Below are 22,075 nucleotides of genomic sequence, written 5' to 3'. Positions count from 1 at the left end.
CTAGTTCGTGTACTGCGCCTGCACATGCTTTGTGATGTCCTCGCCACCATCATCGTCCACATTTTCGTCGTTGTCCTCGTTTCTGTCGTCCAGCAGTGCCGATTTCCTGCAGGTGGGAGTCGCCGCCGTATTAGACGTGGCCAATCACATTCCATTCAACCCACTAGAAAGCAGCGACTCGGATAATGGGGCCTACGACAGCGAGCACGAACCTCAAGACCCTCACATCGGCCGTGTTCAATGGTCAGTGCAGCACAGTCAAGCTGATAGTGCAGAAAATCTGCGGACATAACAAAAACTGGCACCTAATTCTGCAGTTACAGGGACACAGAGAGTGTCCCACTACAAGCAACAACTGAGAAGAACAGCACATGCAAACAGCAAGGCAGCCAATGAAAATTTGTGGCATAGCATTTTCTCATTGGTTTACAATCCTTCCTTGATGTCAATGTCGCGAGGTGCTCTGTTCTGCAGTTGGCTGCACGCACATACCTTAAGATTGATTTTAATTAAGTCCTAAGCTATATTCGCCGTTGATGTTTTGCAGATGATGTGTGTGTTCCCACATAAATCGATCTCATGCATTATGTCCACTTTAAAATTTTGTGTCAGTACTCCTTTAAAATTTGCAACATCTAGAAGCCAAGAGTTTATGCAAACCACACAACTATTCAAATTATTTGTTTTGAATTGACGTTGGCTCAACCTTAGTTTTTTTCCTTGTACTATGTTCAGATAGCAGAAGGTGAGACTTTCCTTGCAACACGAAGGCACAAAAGGGTGGAGAAAGGCAAAGGTGTCCTCCATGTCCTCTGCCTGCCTGTGCTGTGATGCAAAGGCAAAGCCCGTTGGTGTCGCCAGTGCAGACTTGATCACCTCGCACGCCACACTAGACAGCTTGGTGCTGCAAGACAGAGAAGTCATAAAACAGCGCTTGTGAACCAAGTCACAAACTACACTAGGATAAAAAGAAGGGGTGTGCTAATATCACCGTGTCAAACTGAAAAGTGAATGTTCGAAGAATTAGATTTTCCGAATATTGGATATATTCGGTGCACAGCAACCGCTGCCCTCGTTCTTGATGCCGCAGAAGCGGGCACCATTTGCGTTCAGCTCAAGAGGAGCGTCGTGCACGCCACCCCAGTTGACATGGTCTTCTGCCCTGCTGCACGAAACTCCTGATGGAAACCCGATTGCACACATAGCACTCAAATGCCTCAACTCGCAGAATGTCACCACGTCAGGAGGGGATGCTTCTGTCAACAATAGCAGCGCGTATTTTGTAAAGTGCAAAAGCCCGTGTGAAGATAGGGGTGATGAGCCATCGATAGGCACGCGGATCGTGTTGAATACATGGAGACAAATTTAATGCTGCTTCAACACCCATCAATCTAATCCATGCACGTGATCTCGGGACCGATCCCCGATGAGCCACCTCTACAAACATATTAGTGGCAAGCATTCCACGACGGCGTGTGGCCCGTTATCAGATTGGCCAGTTGCCCCACACTGCCTAGGAGATTCTGCCTAATCAGCGCTGCTTTGCTGGGCATCAGCAAGTAAAGTTACGATTTACTGCCAAATCGATGCAGACATATTCACAGTAGTCGCGTGACACTCAGAAAGCTGACAAACCATCTTCTAAGATCATCATCATCAGCCTATTTTCATGTACACTGGGCAGGATGAAGGCCTTTCCCAGCGATCTCCAATTACCCCTGTCTTATGCTAGCTGATTCCAGCCTGCAAATTTCCTAATTTCATCACCTGAGTGCACAGGATGCCAAAAAAGTCGTTTACTGCTGTGATCTTTTCAACACACCGTATGGCGGCCTCTCCTTCTCGAGCCCATTTGAAGATGCACACCGGTCTCTTTGTAGCTTCAAGCAACCCATCACAAGACTAGCTTTGAATGGCAGACGTGTCATTTGATTTCACTATAGTGCACTGACCACCTGGTTGCATAGATTTGCGTGGATGGCAGATGGCAGCCCCGCCCTCCGGCACCCGCCGCCATATTGCCAAGCCATGTGTGACAGGATGCACTGCATGGAACAGAGCCATTGTCTGCTACAAAATCAGTCACCGCGTCATGTGAGGTCGGGGTGCAGCTGTCATTTCTTGCCGTATTTGCTCCAGATGTCGAGTACCATGTCTTCGACACTGTCAATTTCACGTGATGAAGCAAGCGAGGAATCTTTGAGCAGCACGTGCAGCGATGGCGTAGTATACGCTGCGCATTTTGACTTCGACCTCATTGCCACCAGCTCTAGTGATGAAACACGGCCTCCGAGATTCGCACACGCCGACTGGCTTGCGCAAATATCTGAGGCCATGGGCAAAGACCGCATAGTAAACGTGGTCAACATAGATGGCGACATTGATTTTGCACTAAATGCTGCTGATGCCTTTCTGCACTGTTGATATTTCATGCGTTCAGCACTGCTTAGCCATCCGTTCACGGAAGGGGAAGTCCGGTGCTACCTCACACAGGGCAAATTGTTACGTGCGTAGATTGTTTGCTGGCATGCATTTCTCTAAGATCTGTACTCAACAGAACTACGATGTTGTTAACCCTTTCGCTGTCGGACCTTTCTGGCCATGACGCACCCCCAGTGTCGGCTTGGTTTCAGGGAACGAGCATAACAGGGAATGAACATAGCAATTTATTTTTGATTATGATTGGTATACAAATAACATAGTCAATGCAATATGCACATTTCAGTGTTCTGCAGCTGTTGTTAGTAAACATCATCATCATCAGCCTGACTATAAAATCCGTTCAACATCCGAATCTGACGATGCAGAACCCTCTTCCTCGCATGCGACTCTGTCCGAGCCCGCATCCGAGCTCGGCTCGTATTCTGAATCGGAATTCAGCCACCGCTCCAATGAGCAGACGAAGGTCCCACGCGCTGAGCCACCCGAAAGTAACCGCGCGCAGGGAGGATGCGCTTTCAGTCGCCCGCGCAACGGAGAGAAATGGGACATTGCGTGATCAAGAAGACAGAGGGAGATGGAAAAAGGCTGAACAAAGTTCGAAGGGCTTTACGTTTACTGCTGCAAGTCGGAGGCGAGGGTGCGGCGTGAGAGCGAAAGCAGCAATCGAGTCACCCTTTTCGGAGAGGCAACAGCACGTGCGCCTGAACTTGACGCGCCTTAGGTAGCAGGCACACGAACAGAAGAAAAATAAAAACCTTCAAACCAGAGGAGATGGCAGAACAACCCTTGAACCCATAGCCACACACGCGCGACGCATGATCCAGTGAACGCGGAGCCACCGCGCCACCCAGCAAAGAGAAAGTGGGGAGTGGCAGTCGCACCGTACTCTTCAATACATGGACTAACACAGGTCGGGGCGAATATACGAACTTGTAGAAAGAGTCAACAGATGGCGTGGCCAATCCAGGAGCGCCAGCTTTGCGCTCAGGCGCGAAATTTTGAATGAACGAAAGAGAACGTACCGGTACGTCAGTGACACTGTGGGGGGGAAGCACGTGCCGGTACGTCATCGCGCTTCCCCCCCACAGTGTCACTGACGTACCGGTACGTCAGTGACAGCGAAAGGGTTAACCTGCCGCACATTCCCACCAGCTCTTTTTCTTCCCAATGTATTTGCATGCAGCTTTTGTAAATAAATGCCCACGCACATGTGTCCATGGCGCAAGGATTTGGCATGATGTACGCTTTGGCTGAGCCTTCACTTGAACTTAGTTTATTGCACCCAATATCCATAAAACAAAGAGCAAGGCTAACGTCCGGACGAGGCACTGCCTGCCAGATGGTTCGGTGCGCGCACACGGCCGGTACCGCATCTGGCCATAGCCTCGGCTTTTTCACGGGTATCCCAAACTCGAAGAGCAGGCGCAAATCGTTATTGTAGCTGCCTGGCGTGAAGTCTTCTGAGAACAAAACAAATGCGTCAGATAACTGCCAGTCCTTCCTGCACACATTAATCTTCCAAGCCTTAAGTTTGACCGGCTCCTTGGGAAACCTGAAATACGATACAGAACCCTCGATCACGATCCGCCCGGGTTCGTGAAAAAGGAAGGGCTCGAGTCACCCTCCGTTATATGGACGCACCGCAGTGTGGTGGTGGTGAACGACGACTGACCGCCGAGCAGCTGTGCACGTCGGTGTTTATTGGGTGCAGTGACCAATGTTGCCTACGGAGCCTGGCAGGTCACCTAGCCTGGCGGGCCAATGAAGCTTACGCCTGAGGGGGCGTCACATGTTTGTTACACCCCCTTACCCCCAGTTACCCTGGAGATTAACGGTCGCCGTCGAGTACTCCGTCTGAGCACCGGTGTTGACGGGCCGGGCGTGGCAATGCCGGGTGCTGCCTGAGCCAGCCTTGCTCCGTCCGGAAAGTCCGCAGTGGTCGGCCTCATGAGTGGTGATGGGCTCGACACCGGCCCAATGGGCGCCGCACCACTGGCAACGCTTGCCACCTCCAAGGTGGGCAGTGCTCCGTTGGAAGCGACTGGTGTTGCCACTAGTCCTCCTGTGGGCTGGAACTCGGAAGTGGCAGTCGAGGGTGCTGGCCAGGTCCTGAGGCAAGGCCTAACATGGTCGGTGTGTCTGTGCCACGTGGCCCCGTCTGGCATACGGACAAGCAGCGATAAGGCGCTGGCAGGAGCCACCACCTGTCCGGCGGAACAGGGTGGGCCAGGACGGAAGTTCCTGGTGAAAACTGGAGCTCCCGACTCCGGCAATGTCCCGGGATGGCACCCTTGGTCAGCTGCCAGTTTCTGCTTCAGTTGCTTCAGGAACACTGTGGATCGGAGGTCCGGATGCAAGACATCCAAGTGTGTCTTGACCATCCGACCCAGCAGGAACTCACAGGGGGCAAGGCCAGTGAAATTGTGGGGCATGCTTCGGTACTCAAACAGTATTCGGGAAATCTGCCTCCGGAAATCCCCAGTCTGTCTTTTATTGAGCTTGTCCTTAATGGTTTGCACCACCTGCTCGGCTGCACCATTTGAAGCAGGGTGGCACGGCGGAACCATCCTCCGGCGGATTCCATTCTTCGTCAGCCAGGCCAGGTACTCTTTGCTGGCGAAAGCAAGACCATTGTCGGACACGATGATGTCAGGCAATTCCTGGGTGGTGAAGATGTGTCATAGCGCTGCAATGGTCGTGCCTGGTGATGGAGTGGTGACAGGTAGAACCTCCACCCACTTCGAAAAGGCATCCACCACCACCAGGAAGTAATAGCCCTTGAAGGGGCCCCCAAAATCCACATGTAGATGGGAAGAGGGTCTCTGTGGGAATGGCCAGGGGGTGATTTCCACATGACGTGAGGCCCACTGATGCTCCTGGAAGATTTGGCAGCTCTGCACCATGTGAGCGATGTCCTGGTCCAGGCCAGGCCACCAAACATGGGACCGGGCCACCATCTTGGTCTTTTCCACACCAGGATGACCCGCGTGCAGCAACTGCAGGACCCTGGACTGGAGACTCTGTGGGATCACCACCCTGGAACCCCACAGTAGGCAGCCCTGCTGCAAGCTAAGCTCAGTGGCCTTGTGGCTATATGCCTGCTGAACCAATTCATCCCCACCACCTGAGACAGGACTGGGTCCTGGCTTGCGATACCGCAGTTCTGGAGATTACCTCCTGGTACGCGTGCTCCAGCATGAACACTTCAGCAGGTTCTAGAACCGCATCAGGCACCTCTGGCAGGGGCAGGTGGCTCAGGGCATCAGCAGGTCCCAGGCCCCCCCTTTCCCTGACGGTAAACCAGCTGGTAACTGTAAGTTGTCAGCCTCAAGGCCCAGCGTACTACTCGAGGTGATGCCTGCACGGGAACTGCCTTGTCAGGCCCTAGCGGCCCCAACAGCGGCTTGCCGTCCGTGACCGCCTCGAACTTCCGGCCCCACAGATACTGGTGGAAGTGTTTGACACCAAACATGAGGGCCAAATCTTCCTTGTCCAGCTGGCTGTAACGTTGCTCCTGGTGTTTCGGTAGTGATGTTTCGCCGTCGTGGCGATGTGGGACGATCCGTGGGTACTCGTTGCCAGCGTCACGACCCGCCTGGGTTCGTGACGCTGGCAGGGAGGGCTCGAGGTACTCTCCGTTAGACAGACGCTCTGCAGCATGGTGGTGATGAACAATGACTGACCGCCAAGCAGCTGTGCATGTCGGTGTTTATTGGGTGCGGTGACCAATGTTGCCTACTGAGCCTGGCGGGCCAACGAACTCGCATATTGTACTCGCATACTGCTAACTTACTAACATCCATCAAATTTTTTCAACCAAGTCAAAAAAGTTTCCGCAAGAATTATTCCTGTGACACCAAACTTGGTCTTTTCTCACACGACTTACATTTAAACCTGGATCATAACATACCGACTGACACGATATTTTTAGATTTTGAAAAAGCGTTCGATAAGGTCCCTCATGGTCGTCCCTTAATAAAGTTATCCCGTCTTAACATTGATCCTTGTGTTCTAAGCTGGATTCGAGGGTAACTAGCCGTCAGCAGTTCGTGTACGCTAACTCACACTCTTCATCCTAAACACCCATGCCTTTAGGCGTATCTCAAAGTACCGTACTTGGTCCCCTTAGATTGCGGCGAGTGGAGACGTCCAGACTCACGAAGTGCAAAGAGCCGAGCAGACGACGCGAGCGCCGGACCAATGGCGAACCGCGCTGGAGTCACGTGGCGGGCGCGGCCAATCGCAGGCTCCGGCACGACCTTCAATCGTTTGCTTTTTGTGCGCTTGTTTCTGTATGGAGGAGATCGCTGAGCGGCAAATTTGAAGACGGAGAAATGCGCTTTCCGACGAGACCAAGATGGCGGCGCTCGGTCGTGCCGTTCCGGAGATATTGTGGCGTGAAAAACGCTGTTCTTTCTTGATTTCCGCGAGATTTTTCGCCACCTTGGCTAATAAAACGAATTTTTTAGAGCACTTCTAGGTGGTTTACAGTGATGATATTTGGGTATTAGATAGAAAAAGGGTTATAGAAACTGAAAATGTGATTTTCAAAATATCGATTTTTTTTGCCATTTTTCGCGATGTAAAACCCGCGTCCCCCCTTAATATACATCAATGACCTGCCTTTTAATATTTCTTCTCATATCAGACTCTTCGCAGATGATCGTGTGGTTTACCGAGCAGTTACTAACCCCACCGACCATTTGGCGTTACAAACTGACCTATCGCGCATACAAAACTGGTGTAACACTTGGCTCACGTCATTAAATGTAGCTAAAACCGTGTTAATGTCTATTCATCATCGTCGTAATTACGATACGCCTAGTTATAGCATCAATAACATGCAGATTGCAACAACTGATTCATCCAAATATTTTGGTGTGCACATTTCGCGTGACTTGACCCTTTACTGCACAATTTCTTACTTCCTCAAAATATTATTCATGGAGTTGTAGGGAAGCATAAAAGTACCTGTACTCCCATGGAAACTTACTTTACCGAATGTCTGTGGTTTCAATTTGCAGAAAAAGGGTATGTTGCATATTTGCAACAATGTGCAAATAAAGAATAAGTTGAAAGTAAAAAGTAGATTTAGTGCGATTCATACGCAGATGCTTATTTACACGAGACAATCGTTGGTGCACCTATGATTTACTGTGGAACAAAGAGAGGCACTTGTACGTGCTTGCGCAGCACAGGTGGTTCCCACACTTCGTGCAGTACGTCATGCAGATTCCCGTGCAGCCAGCAAACAATGCAGTGATTTCGGGTTATTGTCAAAATGTAGAACGTCGAAGCACAGACGAAAACCTGTGCCCGTGACGACGTGACACGGCAACGTGCGGAGGCACAGCGTACTTTTGAAAAGAAAAAAGGAAATTCGACCAGAGAACATCTTGTCCACATGTTGAATCGAAACTGACTTACACTCGTGGCTGTCGTGACTAATTGAATAGTCACTGCCTTCACTACCAGGAGGAATTTCTGGGCCATACCAGTGTTTTGGAGCCATTTCACTTTTCCGAAGAAAATAAACCAGGTACACGTTGTTGCATTTGTGCAACATATCAACGTTCTGTCGCCAGGAACAAACTATTCCGAAATGACAATGTTTTTTTGAACCTACAGAGTCAAAAGGATGTGGAGCATAGCGTAAGAATATTTTTTGCGCTTTGTCTTATGGAGAAATACATTTACAATATGTAAAGCTTACCTATATCGCTGCTCGCGGGCGTGCGCAGCCTCCGCCACGTTTGTTTTGGTAGAAGATGCGAAGGATTAGCACAGATTGCAGCACACGGTGGCGCGTTTTACAGACCAATGTTGCGGATATGCAACAACGTGTACAGGCAGCTCCAAACTGACTTTCCTTCGGTTTTTAACGCCGTTCATCAGTATGTTGCGTAAATGCAACAAGGTGCAGTAAAGGGTTAACCCTTTACTGCACCCCTGGACCCTTGGACCTGTCATGTTAACAACATAATAAATTCTGCTAATTGTACTCTAGGTTATCTACGCCGTAACCTATTCCTCACTCCTCCCTCTATTAAACAACTTGCTTTTCTAACCTTTGTGCGGCCCAAGCTGGAGCGTGCCGATGCTATTTTTTACCCTCACCACAATAACCTTATTAATGCCCTCGAGTCGGTTCAGAACTGCGCGACGCGATTTATTCTGTCAACTTGTTCGTACAATTCAAGCATCTGAATTAAAAGCGCAAATAAACTTACCCTCTCTAGCCTTACACTGTAGAATAGCACGCCTTGACCACTTTCATAAATTTTTCTATTCTTTGCCTTTTGACGACCCGTACATAAAAAGAGCACATCGCATTGCCCGCACCAGTCACTCTAACACAGTATGTCCCCCACAAGCTCATACCGTGACTTTTCAGCAATCACTTTTCCTGCGCACAACACAAGACTGGAATGGCCTGCCCACCGAAGTTGGCACTATCATCGACCCACTTGCATTCAAGCGACGCATCGAAAATATCCCTTTGTAATTTGTAGTATCTTTCTTTGTCACTAACCCCCCACTCTCTCATGTAATGTCTCAACAAGAGACCTTTGAGGAAATAAATAAATAAATAAATACATAAAAAGTGTACTCATATTTGGTTTGATAATCGATTCGAAATCTACTATTCAGTATTTGCACACCACTAATAACAAGCCTCGAAGCCGCCTGTGATGCAGTGGTCAAAAAGTTACCCCTCGAATTGGAAGCAGCAGCTAGTTGGTCGTACATATTCGAATGGGAACAGCAAACGCACATGACGATGACATGGTGTGCTGGTGCGACACAGTCAGTGGCAAGGATTATTCCTCCCCTTTCATCCAGTTGATTGAAATTTGACCAAGAGGTGCACTGTAGACATTTGCTTGTATTACCAGCTGTCTCAATGCTGTTAGGCTGTATGCGTTCAGAAAGACTAAGACACCCAGCAGCGCAGTGAGTGAATGGCTCACTCAGGATGGCTGATGTAACGCTCCATGGTGCGGAAGATGATCGCATAGGTGATGTGCTGACAGCCCTTGGCTGGCTTGTCCACCATGCCCGAGATGGGGTTCCAGTGTGCAGTGGACAGGCACGGCAGGTGCCACTCGATGGGACCCAGGATGCCAAGGCAATGCAGGGAAGCCTCTCTCACCTGCATAGAGCCACTCATCATATTGCTGTTGTAGAAGAGAATGTGCTCTGGGCCTAAAATGACTCGTTAAGAGTGGCATACAATTGGTGCAAGCAGGCCTTGCAAAATGATGGCTGCATTCATATCAACAGTTGAAAAGGATGTTAGGAATTCAGCATGGATGGAAAGAAGCACCTGTGTCCACCTTCCCTTCATCTTTGCCATTCATACATGCAGTCTTTTAGGCAGCCACATCTTTACATGTGACATATGTTTGTAAAAGTGGTAGCAACTAGTAGCACCGTGGTACTCAAGGTCTTCTGTTTCAATCCATATTCAAGCAGCATTTTTCATGCTTGGAGTGGCCACCTGAATCCAGGAAAAAAGAAAGATAATGATTCCACCCATAGTCAGCGGGGCCATACAGGCATGTATGGCTGAGCTCCGAGAGAAGCCCTCCATCACCAAATGAGCTCACCTGGTGCACACTGCCTCACTTACAAATCTGATTTTCCAGCCACAAGACCAAGGTGGTCGTGAGGACGCTGGAGGATGCCAAAGGGCCTAGTGATCTCAGGTCCTCCGCTACAGGGAATACGGGGTTGGATTTCTAATTAATATGGACAGCAGTAATGAAAGAATGATTAAGTTAAATAGGAGACAGTCAAACTTAGGTATAATGAACTCAAAGAGGATAGCAAAATGGCTTGATATATAATATACAACTATCTGAAGCTTATCTGAATCTCCGTACATCTCGGACAATTTCCAGAGGTTGTGAAAAACGGGAATTTACAGATTTGCTTTTCTGAGACACTGTTGTATACACACAAGTTCATTTTTTTTAATGTGAATATTGTAAGTCGCTCGCAGTCCAGAGTGGTTCACCGATCACAATGCTAACATTAAATGACTGCGCCGTCCGAATGAGATTGAGGTGAAAGCGCAAATTGCACATTTTTATTCAAGGCAGAAATAGACACAATGCAGAAGTAAACCAGCCTGTATGCACTGTGCTGCCATCAGCACAGTTGTACTGTGAATCGTGGGTCATTGTGGCAAGCCATGTGTACACCCTTTAAACAGCTGATCATCATACATCAGACACGAGTAATCCAAGCAGATTTTTGTACCGAATTTTGGTATCGGAATCGACTTCCTGTTGGAACCAGTCGTTCTCCTCTTGGCATCCGACCGATGTCTGCCCACCTCTTCTTAGTGCTGCTTGGTCCTCTGACAACTAATGGTCCTTCCGTTCTGGCCCCTTCCCCTCGGAACACTGTGTCAATCAAAGGCTGCCATAACCACACAGAGGCTCTTAGACTCGAAAATTACTTTCAGCTTGCAGAATGCAGTGGAAGCTTATTCATACGGTGCGAGAAACTGTGTACTAACCAAGAAAATGTACAATCTGAAGTCGCTAAAATATTTGGCAAGACTTAACTGTAGGCGACATCTATGTAATGTAAAGCATTGCGTGAATTGGGACACAAGATGCCAGCATGTGGCAATCCGGTGGGGCCTGAGTGACTCAAGACGCACAGTGTCAGTTTTGCCGCTTTGGCAAGCTTGCGTTTGCCCTCCTCGAATTCAGCCTGCGCCAGCACTATCTTTGAGCAGGGCATTTTAGAAGTCAGTTTTTATGTGCTCACTCGGCTTGAATCATTGCAGTGTGGGACACCGATGCGCACCGAGCTGCCGAGGTCCGAGTGGCCCAAGACAGAAGGCATCATTTTTCCATTGCGTAGTCATGCCGTCAAAGCAAAACATGACACTCACTTAACGCCACCTGCAGCAGGGAAGGGCTGTGCGTTTGTGTTATCGCCTATTAAAAGTGTGCAGTACGCTTACAATGGCCCTATGGCGTGCACGCAGAGACGTGAAGATGCTTATTGCAATAGGGTTGGCGGTGATAGCTGTCAACATGGTATGCGACAACTCACAAGGAAATTTGCTGGCAGGACACCGAGTGCACACCAGTGTTTTCACACAACACGGGCAGGCGAGTACTGTGAGGAAGCTACTGTTCTCAATCACAGGCACCTTGCATCTTTGCTTGTTTACGTGGAAATAAAAATACAATTAATTATTAAGTTCCAAAGTTTTATGTGTCATAATCAAGTTAGAATTACGAGGCACGCCATATTGGGTGACTCCAGGTCCATTTTGACCACCTGGAGTTGGCATGAAACGGTTCTTTCGTAGCCAACCCTCAAATGACACAGAATGAGTTTTTTTCTCATAAACTTGGTTTTCCTGATTGCCTGAAAATTGTGTGAAATTTTATGGCGCCTTCTGTGTAATAAAATGAATCGGCAACTGTATTTATTTGCATAAATGGCCAACCTTCAATGTAAAAAATTTCAATATAACAAACCAAAATGTTTGTTTTACTGAATTCATTATCTCTAGTTTAACTGTATCCGAATTCAACTGTACATGTTAAAGGTACTAAGAGTCTGTTCAAGTCAGGATGATGATTCTTTGCTATGAAAAGTACAGTCGAACCTCGACATATCGAACAGCTTGGTGATCGCGAAATAGATCGATACAGCCAGAACTCGATATCTAAAAACACGTAAGAAATGCGTCAAAACTTCGGAAACCCAATCAATGAACGAAGGCTGCGATTGGGGACTGTTGCTCGGAGCGCACATTCGGTTTCACCACACAAAATTGGCCTAGGCCGTGCCAACTTCATCCGCTGGGAGTGTGCGGTCGATTGCGCTGCAAGCCATTAGCGTAGGCCGCACCGACTTTGCCCGCCACGTGAAGTCGGCGCGGGCTAGGCCAATTCACTCGCGGCGCATCCGAATGCGTGCTCCTAACAATGATCCCCGCAGTAGGTACTCACTTGAAGCTTCACTCAATGTATTTATTTATTTGGCTGAAAGTACTGAAGCAATGTAGCCTGCTTTTTATTGGCAGCTGCGTACTTAAAGACAGAGTCCTCAACCTAGTCTAAACAATCCACAAGCGATAGGCCAGTGCCCGCTATTGTGTTGTAGTAGTGGCATAAAAGAGCCATAGCAGCTACAGCCTCAGTTGAAGTCGGGAGTGGGGCAATATCAGTGCTTGCGGGATCAACCTCGGCAGCGTCTTCATTCGGCCGCTACTTCTGCTGCAATCTCCACGTCCATCAACCGAAGCATTTCAAAACACTTTTATAAAGTACGAGTTAAAATACACTCATTTATTTACAGGAATCCATCTAGACCACTTATTTATCTTCTTCCCCCCTCCTGTTCTTGTCTCTTCAGTCCTCTTCTTCTTCACCAGAACTTCACATTCTCCCAGGCTTCGGTTTTCATCCCTCCTGGGATGATAGGGTATGACTGTTGCTATTTCATTTTTTTTTTTTTCCGGTCCCAAATAGTGTTGCAATTTTAAAATTCCTTGTTGCTTGATGGTCTTTATCACTGTTTAGGGCCCAGAAAATCTTGACTTCGGTCCATCTAAACTCCTCCGGACTAAAACTGTATCACCAGGCTCTATCACAAGCATCTTCGAGCTATGTCACAGATCGTAGTGTCTCTTCATGGTTTATCTGTAGCGTGCACGCTCCTCTTCCGTCTTGCACCTTTCCTGCAGGTCTACTTTTCCAAAGATTCGTAGTCTGCCGGTAGCCAAGTTGCTTCGCCTGATGCAGCAAAGTTAGGCGTGCATCCTAATCCCATGGTATGAGAATGGTTGCAGTGCCTGACTGCTGCTTCCAAGGCGCACTTCCATCCTCCACGAAAATTATGGTAAATTGCAATTAATGTTTTCAAGCCCCAAATGAACCTCTCAGCTAGGCCGTTTCCTTCTGAATGGTAGGGTGCGGCAAATCTCAGGGCAATTCCTTTATCACGGGCACATTCTTGAAGCTTCTTACTGCAGAAGCTGGCCCATTGTCGGACACCACCACTTTAGTGTTCTTGAACATATTCCGCTCCAGTAACGTCAAAACCGAATTGGCGTCTTCCTTTCCTGGCTTTGCAGCTGTCATGTGTGTGCATTCATCTATTGCGACAGGGAATGCTTGAGTTTTACTGACTCCCTCACCTCGCTTTTTTATTTCGGCAAAAAAATCTTGATGAATGACTTCAAATAGTACATGGTAATGGTCAGCGATGACCATATGATTCCCTCTTGGACGATACTTGGCCTTGTTAACCTGGCAGTGGTGACAGGTTCGCATGTAGTCCTTAATATCTTCTTTCATATTTTTCCATGTGAATCAACTTTTTATCTTCCAATAAGTTTTCCAGAATCCATCATGCCCTCCCGACTCTGGGCTCTCATGATACAGCTTCAAAACCCTTTTCACCAAAGTTCCTGGCATGTGGAATTTGCCATCATCGCAAGTCAAGTCTTCGGTGACTTCCCACAAGCTGTAAACGTGTCCATGATCAGATGTTCTCACTTCTGTGATGTGAAGCCTGGAAAGAGCATCTGCGTCAGGGAGCTTATCACCAGGTCGATTTCTTACATTGAAAGTGAACTGTTGTATTTCAGTGATCCAACGCACCACCCTGCCTTTACACTGGGTTAATCCCAAGAGGTCAGTTAACGCTCGGTTGTGAGTGAAAAGCCGGAAATGAAGACCCTCTATGTAGCTTCTGAAATAACGGAGTACCATCACAACTGCCAGAGCCTCTTTTTCTGGGGTCGCATAATGTTCTTGAGCTTTTGAGAACGTAGAAGAATAATAGCCAATCACTTTGAGTTGGCGTCCTTGCTGTTCCTTTGTGTCTCGTTGATATAGAACGGCCCCTGTACCGTATTGTGAAGCATCCGTGCACAGCTTAAAAGGCTTGTTGAAGTTGCATAGCACAAGCACAGGATCTGACGATATAGCTTCAACGAGGTGCTCGTACGCTTTCTCGCACTCTTCACTCCACACAAATGGCACATCCTTTTGCGTCAGCTTGGTGAGGCATCGTGTCTTTGCAGCGTAATCCTTTATGAACACACGAAAATGATCGGCGAGTCCAAGCAAAACATGGAGTGTAGGTCATATGGCTTGACTCGCTTCTTCATCCTTTTTACAGACTCCTTTTTTGTTGTTTTAGTTTTGCCATCAAAAACTCTTCCTAGAAAGACAACATTCGTCTGAAAAAATTCACTCTTGTTCTTGTTAATCTTTAACTTTCACTAGCTGAGGGCTTCTAACACGCATGAAAGGTGTTTTTCATGTTCTTCTTGTCTACGTTAGTATATGATGATGTCCTCAATGTATGCATTACAAAACTTTCCCAGGAACTCATCAAGAATGCCATTCATCATTTTCTGAAACCAAGCTCCAGAATTCCTCCTACCGAATGGTAAGCGGTTGTGCTCGTACACATCGAAAGGTGTTACAAAAGCAGTGTACTGCTTGTAATCTTCTTGTAGTGGCACCTGCCAGTATCCTTTACAGAGGTCGATCCGAGAGAAAAAATTTGATCCATCATTTCACTGATGATCTCGTCTATTCGGGGCATGGGAAAAGGGAACAAATCAGTCTGGCCGTTTATCTGCCGGTAATTTGTGCAAAGGCGAAATGAGCCATCGTCTTTTGGTGCTATGGTGATTGGTGACACGAAAATGGATGTTGATGGCCTTACAATACCGGCATTTAGCATTTGCTGCAGTTCGGCCTTTAGCCAGATCTTTTTCTTGTGGGAAAGACTGTACGGCTTTTTACTCACTACAGTGACGTCACAAAGCTTAAACGGTACGTCGAGGACGTCTGCTGCTGGCGGGTACGTCTCAACACAAATAGGTGCGGGAAAATTTGCCAGTATTTCATCAGCATTTCTAACGCTTCGATGTGAATTTTCAATTCCACATAAATTAGGCTTAATTGATCTGTCAATGGTCACTTTGTCTCTCCAAGAAATATTCATCTTCAGTCGCTTCATATCAGGTCTAGATAAAATAAACATGAAGTAAACACCCTGCATGACAAGGGCATCTACTTTCAGCTGATGTCCGCCAAATCCAACTTCTACTTCTGTCCAGTCTTGCAACCTTCTAGTTTTTCCATCATAGCTTTGAACACTAACTATTCTTACTTCATGCACCTTGCTCGGTTGGACAACTTCCTGATTTACCAGGCTTACGGATGCTCCAGTATCAACCAGGGAGTCCACACTCTTTCTATTTACCATCATTTTAACAAATAATAGATCTGATTTCAAACGATATACATTTTCCATCGTTTCACAATGGTCGGACTCGGTATTAAAATATTCTACCGTTTTGCCATGTGCGTCAACGCTCAGTGGTAGAGTACAGCGAAAGCTTGTTAATTTGTCTTCCGTTAATTCAGAAAATTCGATAATTCGACCTTCGCGCCTGGTCCCTACAATTATATATAGGAGTCTATGGGACGAAACTCTCGTTGATTCAGACGGATTCCAGCCCACCTCAGATAATTCGGACAATTTCGGGCAGCCACCGAGGCTCAAAAATGAAAATACAGCAAACGCGGCACAAAAGTGATACCCAAACCAATGCCTCGTTGCCCAAACGCAGCATCGCCATTGACATCAAGTGGCTGAAACTTGGCCAATCCAATCCAATTGGCTCGACTTGTAGCAGGACGGGTGCTTTTCCTTGTTTGTGCACGTGTCAGCGTTATCGACGGGGCCATTTTGTCGCTTTGTTGCTGTTGGTGCGCTACATCCTTGCACGCTGTTTTGCCGAGGACCGCTGAATATAGCGCAGCTCAGTTATTGAACTTTATTGGTGCTTTTCTGTTGTGCACCCGTGTCACTGCATTCTTAGCCGATGGCAACGCCGACGAAGCGGCCAAAATACGAGGCGAAGGACTTGGCTACCAAGGTGGAAATTTTGCAGGCCCTGAAGGACGGACTCTCTCGACAAGAAGCCACGAAGAAGTACGACGTGAAAAGAAGTACCTTGAGCACGTATGTGAAAAAATGAACAGATTCTTCAGGCGTTCGAAAGCGCGAAGTTTCGAGCGTCACGAAAGCGTCTGCGAACAGCAGCTCATCCAGAGTTGGAAGAGGCTTTGCTTCGGTGGGTGGTCGACTCGCGTAATGCAAATCTGCCATTGAGTGGACCCCTCATCATGGCGCAAGCCGAGAGGTTTGCACTGATGATGCATATCGATGCATTCAAGGCATTGGAAGGGTGGTGTGCGCGCTTCAGAGAGTGACATGGCCTCGTTTTTAAGACTGTGTGCGGCGAAAGAGGCGCTGTCAACGAAGACGTTGCCAACAACTGGAAGAACGCTCAGCTGCTCGAACACATCGCCGCCTACGATCCAAACGACATATTTAATGCTGATGAAACAGCACTTTTCTTTAAGGCTTTGCCAGACAAGACTGTGACCATGAAAGGAGATCCGTGCATCGGTGGCAAAAAATCCAAGGAACGCGTCACCATTCTTTTAGCCACCAACATGACAGGAACAGAGCGCTTGCCGCTTGTAGTCATTGGAAAGGCACAAAAGCCACGGTGCTTTAAGAACATGCCTGCTCTTCGGGTGGAATACCGAGCAAATACAAAGGCCTGGATGACGTCGGAAATTTCTCGTGGGTGGATGCAGAAGTAAGACCGACAGTTTTCTGCAAAGAACCGCAAAGTGTTAATGGTGCTGGACAATTGTAGTGCGCATAACAGTGTCACCGGACTGGAGACACAGTGGCTTCGTTGTGCGTGAGCGTGGCAATGATGCAGTGGCCAAAGTGTCGCTAGATGACGATGGAGATGACTGCAAGGATTTTGGAGGAGTTCTGCCGGATGCGGTGACACTCGCTGATTACGTCGGCATTGATGACGGCGTTGTTACAGCCGGCTTGCTTACCGAAGAAGAAATTGTCAGGGACGTGCTGCACGGCGAAGGTTCTGAGGAGGAAGAGTAGCCGCGAGAGGAGCAGCCTCGGCCCCTTCGCACTGTGAAGGAAGCCGCGGAGGCCCTCGCTGTGTTGGAAGAATTTTGTTGGAACACTGCAGACAGCATGCGAGCTGCTAAGCACCTGGAAGGACTTCGTAAAATAGTATCCGCGTGGGTTTCTGCTCGAAAGCAGACGAGCATCCTCCATTACTTTGCGCAGTAAAGGTTTGTTGATGAAAGTCGTGCATTTATTGTTTTTGTTGTCCGCTCGATAATTCGGACATGCGGTTAATTCGGACATAATTTACGGTCCCTAGAAGTCTGAATTAACGAGCTTTTACTGTACTATGCCTTTTGATGGGATCATCAATCATCGAGGCATGGGAAAAGGGAACAAATCAGTCTGGCCGTTTATCTGCCGGTAATCTGTGCAAAGGTGAAATGAGCCATCGTCTTTTGGTACTATGGTGACACGTACTTAAAGACACATACTTAAAGCAAGCAAGTAAGTTATCCGTGGAGGTTGGACGGTGTACACAAACCTCTCTTTGCAATTCGTTAGTCATGCCTTGAATCATCAGCGGAAGGATTGCAGAGTCCGGTAGGTTAGGGTCGGCAATGTAGAGTAAACGCCTCTTCTAGAAAAATATAATCCATGACTGTCCCATCTCTGTGTCTGAAAGCTATAGCATTGTCCCATCTGTCAACCGGATATCGCTCAAAAGCAGAAAGAAAACTATCTTTCCACTTGTGCCATGAATCACGGCATCGACTTGCGATTCGCATGTCCCACCATTTTCTGGCATTGCCAGATGAAAAACAGCGCATGTTACAGACTTTGTCGCCCAATGACGTCTAGTGGTTTTGTGTGCATGCGTATTCATAAAATCTGAGCCACAAGTTGGCGGCATTGGACGCCCCATCGAAACTATTAGGCTTAAACTCTTCTTGATGTGGTTGCTGTGCTCTTAGTGAGTCGCAAAGTGGTTTGAGAATCAGTTGCTGTTGCTCATACTGCGTGGTCTGCTGCTGCAACAGCGCTTGCAACAAGGCGTTATTCGTGTGCTCAGTCTTGCTCTTGGAATCTATCCTTGAATGTCCCGGAAACATAACCTCAAATTCAGACATAGAAGCATCGATTCCTACCACACCTTTGTCAACGAGGGCCGCTTCCTTCAGTTGACTCTTCTCAGTGATGATGCGAAGCAGTTCCAATGAAGTCGCTGATTCCTGAAGAAGCACTGGGTCTTCGCCATCAAGCTGGTAGGGCTTCATGGTCGCCCGCCCATCTGTTCTTCTTACAAATGTTACTTCAAGCAACATGGACGGCTGCGCAAATTATAAAGTACGAGTTAGAATACACTCATTTATTTACAGGGATCCATCTTGACCACTTCTTTCTCTTCCTCCCTCTCCTGTTCTTGTCTCTTCAGTCCTGTTCTTCTTCGCCGGAACATCACAACTTTAAGTAGCAAAGTATAAAGTGGTGCCTTCCAAGGCGTCCATGAGTGAGCCCAGGATGCCCACGCTGTTTTCTGTGGAGGCACACCGCCAGTCCTCACGAGACACAGCAGGTGCAGAGCGCGGCCCCACCGAGGAGGAGTCAGTGCGGCCAAGGCAATGCATCATTGTCGAACCAGCCAAGCTGCCACGTGTGTACGCCGCTGCGTTCAAATGGTGGCCCCGGCGCAATCGATAGTGCACACTATAGTGCACAGCAGACGGGAATGCCCATCAGACCACCGCTATCTTCGAGGGTAAAGCTCGCTGCCTGTCAACAGAGTGCACATGGTCTGGGGTGGAGGAGTTTGATATATTCATTTTACATCCGACCCCGTTCTAAATAAACTCTCAAACAGCCATCAAAACAGAAAGAACAATACAACATATGCAATTCCTTACATACTAACATAGGACAAAAAAAAATGACTGAACGACAGGATGTGAAGGCTGTGTTCAAGGTGTCATATGAAGAGTCTTGTGTACCTAGAGCAAGCACAGGGACCTGTGCATTACGAAATATAGGAAAATAAAATGCAACAAATGCACCACTAACAGAGCACAATATTCGGTTGACTTGTGCGAAAGTTGGGCCAGCGGGCAGTGCTTCAACCACACAGGCAGATGGCCCCCGAGTTGTACTGCACGTGAGGGCAGGGATACTCTCTATGGAGCGTCTTTTTTGTGCACCCTGTCCCCAGCAGGAGAGCGCAAAAAAACCCACCTGCTGGTGTGGGGAGTTGGCTTGCTGGAAGAGGACCACCACCAGCTGGTGCAAGGGGCTCGAGCTGGCTGACTCCGTGAAAAACAGCTTCCCTGCAGAACAGACAGGTTGGGCGTGTCGAGAATGAGCCATCCACTTGGAGCAGCCCACACAACTTGGAAAGCCATAGTGGAAACGTGCAACAGTTCCCCATAAATAAGGGAATAATTAGAACCCCTTGAACTACACTGACTTAGCTACGTTTGGTTGATTTGCGTGGCCATGGAAACCTCATGATGCTTGTTCTTTCTTATCATAAATCGTATCACATGATAAGCAAATGTTACACTGCGGCAGAAAAGGAAGATGTCCTGGGCAAGGCCAATCGTGTGCCCACTCTTGAGAAAAAACAGTGAAGACATGACAACTTACGGGTTGCTTTGCATGGCACATTTAATTAAACAATGCAACAACAAGCAAGGACTGAAACAAACAATGTCAAAAATATATTAGGTATACAGTAAGTGATGTGGAAGCAATACCATATTTACTTATGCAAGGCCCATAACAACTTTTTGGAGAGCGAAAATTTGAAAAAGAGAATGTTTCACTAAGCATCAAACGCATACTCGCGAGCTGGTTAACTTCTGCAAGATGCTACTAAATAGCACTAGTTGCCCTGCCAAAGATGGCATTATCATCGTTACCATCACCACATCCTGCACTTGGCACCAAATGACTGAACCTACCAAGCCACAACTTTGTTTGCTAGCTTCAACGAAGTGGTACCACGGCACTGGTTAGGCCTAGATGGATGGTGGCCAGCAGGTGTTGCAACTGTGGGATTGCACGTGCATCCCGATATCTCCGGAGCGGCCACGCGGTTATCATGCGATAATCACGTGGTCGCTCGCGGAGGGTGGCTGGGAAAGGGCACCTTCGCCGCTCCCGCTGCTCTTCACGCCTGGCCGCGACGCTGCAGCCAAGGCACCCCGTTCCCTCTTTTCCCTTTCTTGGAACCGGGGAGACTCCCTCTCCGCCACTCGGGGAGAAGCGCTATTCCCCCGATGCATCTTTGTATTTCGGCTGAGGAGCTTGCGACTGGCTGCATCACAATTCAGCCGCTGAGACCGCCGCACGCCGTCTCCCGGCTGCGCTCGGCCTTTGTAAGTGACTGACTGCCCCAGGGACCGAGCACAGATCCACACTGGGTGAGCTGAACTCTTATCAGCCTCTTTTGTGGTTCCAAGGTTGTGTGGTTTATTTCGCCCCAGACGCGCGGAACGCTCGGCCGCTGTGGTTTTGTTTTGTATTTGTGTTTGCAGTTGCTGTTGTTGTCCAGTTGGTATACTTGTACTCTAAAGTTGAATAAACACCTTAGGTCGAGACTCACCCTGTCCCCCCTGGCCTGAACCCGCCGTGGTCGCAACTCACTGCGAACCGCAGATTAGGGGTCACAGCTCTGACTGTTAGGTCTGCTGCGAAAGTGCTAGCGAGTGACTGCCGCTCCGCCAGCGCTGTGCGATCCAGAGAAGGGTCAGGTGCGCACACGCAAACTTGAGTAATACCCCTATACAACTTGGCCCTCAAAATGTTTGTACCAGTAAATCGCAGCAGCGACCGGGTGTAAGATCACGTGAAAGGGCTGGAGCCGTGGAGCACAGTTTGGGTCCACAAGCAACCAGCCTGCAACCACCAGGCCCTCAGCCATTGTCTCTTTAGAGGGCCCCTCACCAGGTCTGGCAATTTCGAACTGACCAGCACAGTGCATGTATAATGCGCACTAACGATCGTGCCTGCAAGGTCCATATGCACAGCGAACAGAGCTTAAATTTGAAACCCAATGCCGTGCGCCCTTCTCCTTGTGGGTGCCGTGCTCTCAGTCGGAGAGTCGACGTCTATCATGCGAGTGTGTCTACGTACATGGTAGTGCTGCGACAACGCTCATAGTGACACGTGACTTAGAGAATTATCTGAGGCAGAAGCAGCAGTTATTTGTTTAATCTGTTGCTTCAATAGACGAATTAAAGTTTAGAGAAATAATAAAACCTACAAATCGAATGTCTGCGTGTCCTTGTTTTACTTCATACCGTAGCAAGAGAGATGTACTTCCATTTCATCTGCTTCTTCCCATGTCGTGCAGTTGCGTGCGCCGAGAACGAAACTGTCATTTCATACCGTGTTCCAGCGTGTCATCATGCTCTGTGATCCGCTTGCGTCTACCTCAGTGTTCGTGTAGTACTCACACTTCTAGTCAGGTGCTCTCGTGCAGAGCGCACAAAATCATGTGCTGCGCAAAACAAGACATACAACAGCTCACACAAAGATGAGGTTAACGAAGCTTGCCAGGTCTTGCGATGAGTAAGAAGGATGCTGACAGACTTGATACAGGTCAGTGGTGGTGACGGTATGAAGAAGCGAGTCATCGGTCGATCACTGGAGAGATGCTCGTCATGCTGCCACCAGTCAG

General features: G+C 48.2%; 1 protein-coding gene across 1 annotated transcript in view; it reads right to left on the bottom strand.

The window, feature by feature from the left end:
- LOC126523920 (uncharacterized) overlaps positions 1 to 22,075 on the bottom strand; it is a 132,851-nt gene continuing 110,776 nt past the window's right edge. Inside the window, exons 13-16 of the mRNA XM_072289029.1 lie at positions 19,627 to 19,718; positions 9,414 to 9,595; positions 707 to 904; positions 1 to 106 (exon numbers count right to left, since the gene is read on the bottom strand). Coding sequence (XP_072145130.1) covers positions 1 to 106; positions 707 to 904; positions 9,414 to 9,595; positions 19,627 to 19,718 — 578 coding nt within the window. The remainder of the gene's footprint in view (positions 107 to 706; positions 905 to 9,413; positions 9,596 to 19,626; positions 19,719 to 22,075) is intronic.

Source organism: Dermacentor andersoni, chromosome 6, assembly GCF_023375885.2.
Source record: "Dermacentor andersoni chromosome 6, qqDerAnde1_hic_scaffold, whole genome shotgun sequence".
NCBI lineage: Eukaryota > Metazoa > Arthropoda > Arachnida > Ixodida > Ixodidae > Dermacentor > Dermacentor andersoni.
Note: the sequence above shows the minus strand (reverse complement) of the source record. Positions and strands in the feature narration are given on the sequence as shown.